Below are 8,307 nucleotides of genomic sequence, written 5' to 3'. Positions count from 1 at the left end.
AAGTATAACAACTTTCCAAAAAAAAAGAAAAAATATCCCACAACCATTTCTGGAGATTAGAGCCTGGTGGTGGTGGGGATGCTAAAAAACCATCTTGTTGCTTTGCCAAACGGTCACAGATAGGAGTGACACTTGAGGAAATGCATTGTCACTGTGTCTCTCAAATGTCTCAAGACACCTAAGTAAAATTGTTTTCCATTCACCTGACAATGGGGAAACATCCTGATGAATGATGCACCCCTAATCAAGAATGGCAATCAACATCACTCTGATTTGCTTTCGTTTATTTTTTTGCAGTGACATTGGTCTAATCCACATCAACAATTATTGTTTTTGATGTTGGTCGCTCTTGTGTTTTGTCACATTTAATAAAACTACAGAAAGTTTCCATCAGTATTCAAACAATTAGACAACTCCCAACTCTCCTGAATTCATGTAGCACAAACTTGTACAGATGTCTGTAAAGTTTTTCAGAAATTCATGGATTATCAATTGACAATATTCATGGAATTACACAATGTGATTATTGTTTATCGGTGGAAGATTTAGAATCATTTTCAGTAGATGATCTTATTTGCTTAATTTGAAGCTCAGGTGCTACTCATGACATGTGTGCACAGCTCGTTCTCCTCTCTGATGCCTGATGCAGCATTAGAAAAGTCTCCATAAAAATGTTTTTATCCAATATAAAACAGAAAATTTCATAGAAACATGTTCTTCTGGCAAACTTCTCATTGTTCAACTTGCAACAAATTGCCAAATGTACTGGACATTGGTTCAAGCACATGTCCATTGATGACTAACTGACGTAGTGAGACATGACTGTTATTTGATTGAAGGTCAAGGTCACCCACATACAACGCTACAATCACAAACATACTACACCCTCCAGCTGGTGGTTGTGCGGTCTTAAGAGTCTGGTTTCTTTTTAGACAAGTTTTGTGTGCGTGTGTGTGTGTGTGTGTGTGTGTGTGTGAATTGAATAATTTTTGCAAAATGTTTTTTTACTATAATTCAGTTTTGTTTTTTTAAACTATTGTGAATCAAATTGATAAAAAGATTTTGTCACTCTCAAAAAATAAAATGCTTTTTATTCCTTTAGATATGGTGAATGGTTATGTATCTGTGATTGTTGAAATATTAGCAAAATGTTTTGTCAAGTTAAAAGGTCATCAGAAATTGTTATTTGCCAATGTAATTTATTCTCCTTTTTCAGAGAAGAAATTTACTTATTGTAAATTCAAATATAATTTAGCCATAGTAATTATAGGTACAAGCATAGTCATGTGGTTAAGACGTTTACACTGCGATCATGTGGTTTTGGGAATCAATCCTACTGTGTGGTACCTTGAGCAAATTTCTTCTCCTGTAGACTAGAGTTGACCAATACACTTATGAGTGAAATTTGGTTGGTGGAAACTGTGTAGGAGCCCATCTTATGTGAGAGTATGTGTCTGTGTTTGTCTATATCCTTATAAAATGGTGTATCAAGATGCATCCCTTTATGGCAGTCACTAAATCGGGATCGGTAAAATAAGTACCAGATTGAAGTAAGCTTCGGGGCTTGATATGGTTTACTAATGCCCTGGCATGACTGCAGTCTGTTGACTGAAACTAATAAAAGAGTATTTAAAAGGATGAATATTGAGTATCTTTATGCAGCCCCTCAATTACAATATTATTGAAAGCCCCTTTATTATTTTAAATTCCACTTGATTTGAAAACTCGTAGCTAGATAGACAGATATAATGGTTAGACAAAACAGTTCTGTGAGAGAGAAAGAGAGAGAGAGAAAAAGGGAGAGGGGGAAGAAAAAGCATTTTACTTTTTGCCTGACATATTTTTTTTCCAATTTGTGTTTGTTTCAAAATTTATTTTGCATATTCTCCCTCAATTTTCTATTTAACCATGTTGATGTTTTGTTTATATTTGGTTTGCAAGATTCTTGATGTGAACTTGTGTGTTGAAAGAGATTTTGTTGTATCTCGGGGTAGAGTCTTTTCTGGCACAATGACCCTCCCAACATACAACAAAATATATTTATATTCAATTTATTAATTTCATTTCTGTGTTTCGCTGACCAACAGCTGATAGTTTGTAAAGTCTCCATTAGTGTCACAGTCTGTGATGGACCCTTATGTTAGAGTCTAAGAGGCCCCTTCCTTTAGAATAGATCATTTGAATGAATGTCTGAGGTTATTTGATATCAACTTTGAAATATTGAAACAGTTTTAGTTTGATTTATTCAATTTATTTTTCTCCTATTATGTCTATTCTATGAGGGGGGAAATGCCAGTAATTTATAGCTATTCAACAGATTTCTTCAAATTTTAATGACAACTGATTAAAGAAATTCTAATTAATGTGGTTATCTCTTTGTTATTAGTATTTCTGTTGAGGAACATTGCCTTTGCTTTAATTCATTTTGAAAATAATGAAAAATTTAGTGAAATAATGTGGTCAGTACAAAGCTAGTGTTTGCAAAATAAATTGATATGATGTTTGGACAGGAAGTTCTAATTTAGATCACATAAAATGGGAAGGGCGTATCATATAAATTAGGGGACATATCGAAAGTGTTAAATAACACATTGAATAAAACGGTAAAAACTAATAATGAAATCTTTTAGTATGTCAGTCTGTCAAAAACGATTTGATGTTTTACACCATCTACAAATAGTAAAATGTATCTGCCTTTAATAATTTAAAGATTTAATTCAAATTTTGTAAAGTTCATTTTGTGTGTGTGTGTGCACACACACACTTTATAACTCCATTTTGCCATAACAGGACCAGTAGCAAGTCGATTTATAGCTAAGCTGTTTATCTATTTTATTACCTGCAGCCTTTAAATAAATTATACCCATCAATGTGGATCAATACTGCCTTGATAGTAGCATCATATGAAAAATCTAAGATAGTGGTCAAGAATACGCAGTTTAATTTTGAAGTGAAATATTTATAGTTGACCTGAGAGCTAGATCTAAATGAGCAATTGGATATATTGGAAAATGGTTGTTAAAAATATCTCCTTAATCTGTGCCAAATTGGAAATGTAGGCATGGAATGATCTTTATTTCTGTAGTATAAATCAATGTTCTTTTGGAAAATATCTTAAGATCCTTTTGCACTTGGCCTGAAGTATGAATGTCCTGTGCTGATTAAGGCCATCCATCTTAGAATAGAGACTTTTGTAAATAATGTATTTGTGATCAATGATAATTGTTTAGAAACAGATTTGTGAATGCAAATTAAATATGGAAAGAAAGAAAAAATGTTGCGTAAGTGTTGGATATGTTTTTCCTTATATTGTCACACATAATGAAAGATGGTGGAGGATTAAGGTAAGCAGTTAGATTAAGATTTCTGGAATAATTAGATTATACACAGAATCATTCATCATCATTTAGCATCTGTATTCCATGCTGGTATGGGTTAGATGCTTTGGCATGATCCAACAGGTCTAATGTCTGTTTTGGAATTGCTTCTTTGGTTAGAAGCCCTTCCTGACACCAACCACTTTACAGAATGTACTCTGTACTTTTTCACTGACACTAATGAGGTCATCAAGTTGTTCGCAAGACAAAAACTCTTGAATTAATAATAAACTAACAAAGCAGAAATACTGACCGTTTTTCAGAATTATAAATTAACACTTTTCTTGCTATATTCTGCCTTTGTTTCAATTAATTTTGAAAATAATAAGGAATTTAGTGAAATGATTGTTATTGGTGTTTGGAACAAAAGTTAACGTTAATGAAAGCTTTTTGGATAATTTTTAACAATGAAGTTTGTATTGTAGAACCAGGGGAGCTTCTCTGGTGATTTGATATCAGAAAGTTTAAGTAATATTCAATCAAAATTTTACCCCTCTTCCCACTTCCAATATAAAGGTAGGAAATAAGTTTTCCTGCTTAGGGACAAAAATAACAAAACAAAAAACCAGTATAAACAGACAATGTACTCTAAGGTTTAGAAGAGAGTTATTGAAAATGGTGAGTTTATCGATATCTGCAAGACGGGATTGATCTAGTTTAATATTAATTTACAGTAGCAATAAGATTGTTTCCATTAAGTGGGAACAGCTAAGGATTTTGTCCAACCCTTCATTTTATGAGTTTTCTGGGGGGTTTTTCTTCAATTTGCAGTCGCCATTAAATGAGGAGTCTAACATTGCTTTTGTGTGTGTATGTATGTGTATAGGATGGGAGTTAACTTTAGTGCAAAGATGTTTTTAGATCAAATGTTGATTTACAACTAATTTTCGTGTATTAGGAAGGATAAAAAAATGAGAATAATGGTTTAATCTAAGGGGAAAATTGTTATTTTGTCTAATCAGTTGAGCGTCCTGATTGAACTTGCAGTTTCTTGCGCCTTTTTTTTTTCTTTAATAATTTCATTTTATTTTCAGCATTCATACGAAATATATTTCAGGTTCCAACAAATACCTCATACTAAACTGTTTCTATTTGTATGAATTTGATAAACAACACATGTATTTGATATTGTTTATTGATATCTCTATTTTTTTTCTTCCAATTTTATTATTGTATTTTTTTGCGTGTTTATGTGTTTCCTCTTGCAAAAGCAATCTAATATCTGTTTATTTGTTTAATAACTATTGATTCTGTAAACAAATTGAAATTTTGGTGAGCTTTTTTTCAAACACACGAGGCGCTATTTTCTTGCCTTTTTCTTTTTCACGTTTGTTGTTTTTGTTTTATTAATTCTCTCATATTTATTGCCCATACCTATCAGAAAAATATCCTCTCAAAGAAACCTAACATCCACTTTTAAAAACATTCTTGTTTTTTTTTTTAGATCTAATAATTTATCTTAAAATGCATGGAATGGCGTGTGTACGTGTATGTGTGTGTGTGTGTGTTCAGTTTTACTTTGGCTCCACATTCCCTTCCCTCCAAAAATAAAAAATACAACACTTTTAGCTCTCAACTTCATTGAATTTGAACAGTTTCATAGCTCCTGTACCTTTTATAGGCATGAGAGCTACGATGAAAGTCTCAATCCTTTTGGAGAGGAATCTGACGACGAAGATATACATAGTGATGCTAAACACTTGGTGAAAGATGCATCTCAAAAGAAAAAGTAATGATAGGTTTGCAGTTCAGTGTCTATAATTTAAATTACTAAAAAAACATTTTATTTACTGCATCTTGGCATGAAATGATAGTTCCTGTCAACAACATACCTCTTCCTATGCAGACTTTTGCCATTATAGATTAGACGGGTCTTAACTTAAAAGAAAAAATAATAAATTAAATTATTAGAATTTTTCTTCTTAGCTCTTCAGTTTTAGTGCTTCTGAAGTGGTGGCGGGGAGGGGGTATGATTTGCTAGCTTAGTGCAAAGAAGAAGAAAAGTTTTTTAATTTAACCCATTCTTATTTTACAAGGAGCTGATCTTTAAGCTTACACAACACTAACAGACTTTCTTCAGGTTGTTTGTTACAGCCAATAGATTATTAAATGATTCTTATCTGGATCACTTAATAATTTACAGGATTGTGTAGGTTATGATTAAAATAAATAGCAATTGTTAGTTTTACATGAAATTGAATTTTTATATCCAATCATAGCAATGATGTTTTTCAAGCTTTCTAAGTCCTTCTTTGTTCCTTCCTCTATTTACCTTAATAGCTCACCCAGGCAGAAAGGACCTTTGAACACTGGCATAAAAATCAACCCAACTACTCAGTCACCTCCAGGTATGGGACCTTTAGGGCCTCAAGGATGTGGTGCTGGACCAGCTAAATATGGAATGGATCCACGTTCCCACCTTTCAAGTCCCCGTGGCATGAGACCACCTGGCATGGGTCCAGCTGGCATGAGACCACTTGGCATGGGTCCACCTGGTATGGGTCCACCCGGCATGGGTCCACCTGGCATGGGCCCACCCGGAATGGGACCACCCGGAATGGGACCACCTGGTATGGGTCCACCCGGTATGGGCCCACCTGGTATGGGTCCACCTGGTATGGGTCCACCTGGTATACGACCACCAGTAATAAATGAGCCAAAATTAAGTCCAGCAAATCGACGTGGTAGCATGACCCCACAGCCTCAGGGTCCACTTAACCCAATGATGAGACCCCTGATGAATCAAAACGCACCTGCAATTCACATAGAAGAGAGGAGACCTAGCTCTCCATCGCCAGTCCCAATCAGAAAGAACCAGTATAGAGGAATACCTGATAACTTTGACCAAGAAATTCGAGATATGATACTTGGGAAGCCTGCTGGAGGTAACAAAGGAATTGGTGGCAACAGAAATATAGGCACTCCAAATAAGAACCTGAACAATAATAGGAGCCCTATGAATCAACCTTCTCCATATACAGGTAGCCGAAAAGGATCGACTGACTATGGAGTTTTGAACAGATCCAACACAGATCAGTCGATTGAGGGTTATTATCGCAGTGTTGAAACTGAGTCCTTATCTGATTTCTCTGATTGATCTCTACCAGGTAGGTACTATCCTACACCCCCAGGCAGTTAGTTAACTTCCCGTTGTTGTAAACCTGTATCAGCTGTCCATTTGCACCGCTCCAGATCTGACCTTGCAAACAAACGACATCAGTACAAACCAAGACTCGCCCCCCCTGCTTTTTACCTACAATCACAACAGGATTACCACGTGTCCTTATTTCCATTGTACTTTCTCTAATGGATTTGCTTCTGACTGTTATTTATGAATTTGTGCTGGGAGGTGGGGAAAGATACATACATATATATATATATATATATATATATATATATATATATATTCACAAATCTGGTTGTAGCTAATTAATTTAAGAGCATATGCATGATATATATATATATATATATATATATATATATATATATATATATGTATATATATAAAAACACAATGTTATTTCTTATCATGCTTATACAATAATCTTTTTACCCTCAGGTCTGTTTTCCTCTAACTGTTTTCGTTGGTGAAATCCACATCACTCATGAACTATAACACTGTGCAGTTAAATTAACACAAACTTATGCTCAAAGACTAACAAAATAACGACGTTCGTTCATTAAGGTTTTCATCTTAATATATTTAGCAGTGAATGTGGGTACCTTAAGTTTTGTATAGGGGCTCATCTGTTCAAGAATGTTACAGGTTATGTGACTTTTGCTTACATTTTCTATAAACCCAGGTAAGGCTAGATACTGCTGCTCGTCTTTAATGTTTTCTTAGATTCACTATTTGCATATCATATGCAATATGTAATGTATGGTCTTTCCTTTTACAATTCACTGAAATTACTGTTACACATTGTATATAAGCTTAGCGTTTAGACAGACAATATATTTTCTTAACCCTTTAACATTCAGACTAGTTTCAAATCTTTATGCTCTTCGACGTTTCAATAATGTGATTGTTTAGTTTAGAATGACATTGTCAGGCAGGTGAGAGAAGTTAGATCTGGCCAGTTTCAACCTGAAATGGACAGAATATTTTAACCTGATATGGCCCGTTTAAATGCCAAAAAGTTAAGAAAATGCAAAAAGAAGGAGGCAAACACCTGTCTCTATATTTATTCTTCATCAGTTTGTATTCTATCTGTCCTATGTATAAACTTTATATTCAGTGTAGTATCTTTGCTTAAAAATATTAAATGATTATTTGGACTGTTTCCTTTCTTTAGATAAGTTGGTTAATATCAATGTTTATCATTATCTATTATGTTTTTTTTTTTCCAAATTTCACTGAAAAGAATAATTTTCTGGCTAGAAGAGTTCTTAATTCATTTTATAATAATTAACCTAAAATATCTGCATAGGAATGGCTATGAAGAGCAGGTTCCTTTTTGTTATTCCCAAAGATTTTATATAGCTGCTTTCTGTCCAAATTTTAACCATTAATTTGTCTCCGATTGATTTCATTTTTCTTTTCCTTTTGTCATCTGTTTGTCTAACTTGAATCTATCTTTCCTCAATCTGATGTCATGACAGTTGCAGCCAGTGCATGTTGCTGTTAGCTCGTTTTTGAAACTGCATGCAACACTTTTTTTGTTTCTCTTTGATTCTTTAGATCTTCCTTATTTTCTTCCTTTCTTTTCGTCTTTGTAATTCTTCTTTGTATTGTCAGCTGTCTGAAAAGCCTACTGTTGTATTTTATAACAAGCTTGCAAATATTTTTCATTTAGGTCTAAGGCTTAGGTTATTTTCATGTATGTTTTGCTATATCATTGATAACACATATTTGATATGATTTTGAATTTAAACAAATTCTGCTTATTTGAATTTTGAAAAAAAATTGTGTTTTGCAGGGAAGGGGAAT

General features: G+C 33.8%; 1 protein-coding gene across 1 annotated transcript in view; it reads left to right on the top strand.

Moving 5' to 3' along the window:
* Positions 1-8,307, top strand: part of LOC106875088 (protein kinase C and casein kinase substrate in neurons protein 2) — a 166,631-nt gene that overhangs the window by 149,677 nt on the left and 8,647 nt on the right. The window contains exon 10 of the mRNA XM_052972009.1: positions 5,658-6,473. Within this exon, the coding sequence (XP_052827969.1) occupies positions 5,658-6,473 (816 nt within the window). The remainder of the gene's footprint in view (positions 1-5,657; positions 6,474-8,307) is intronic.

Source organism: Octopus bimaculoides, chromosome 11 (assembly GCF_001194135.2).
Source record: "Octopus bimaculoides isolate UCB-OBI-ISO-001 chromosome 11, ASM119413v2, whole genome shotgun sequence".
Classification (NCBI taxonomy): domain Eukaryota; kingdom Metazoa; phylum Mollusca; class Cephalopoda; order Octopoda; family Octopodidae; genus Octopus; species Octopus bimaculoides.
The sequence above is the reverse complement of the archived record's forward strand: the minus strand, read 5'-3'. Positions and strand labels throughout refer to the sequence as shown.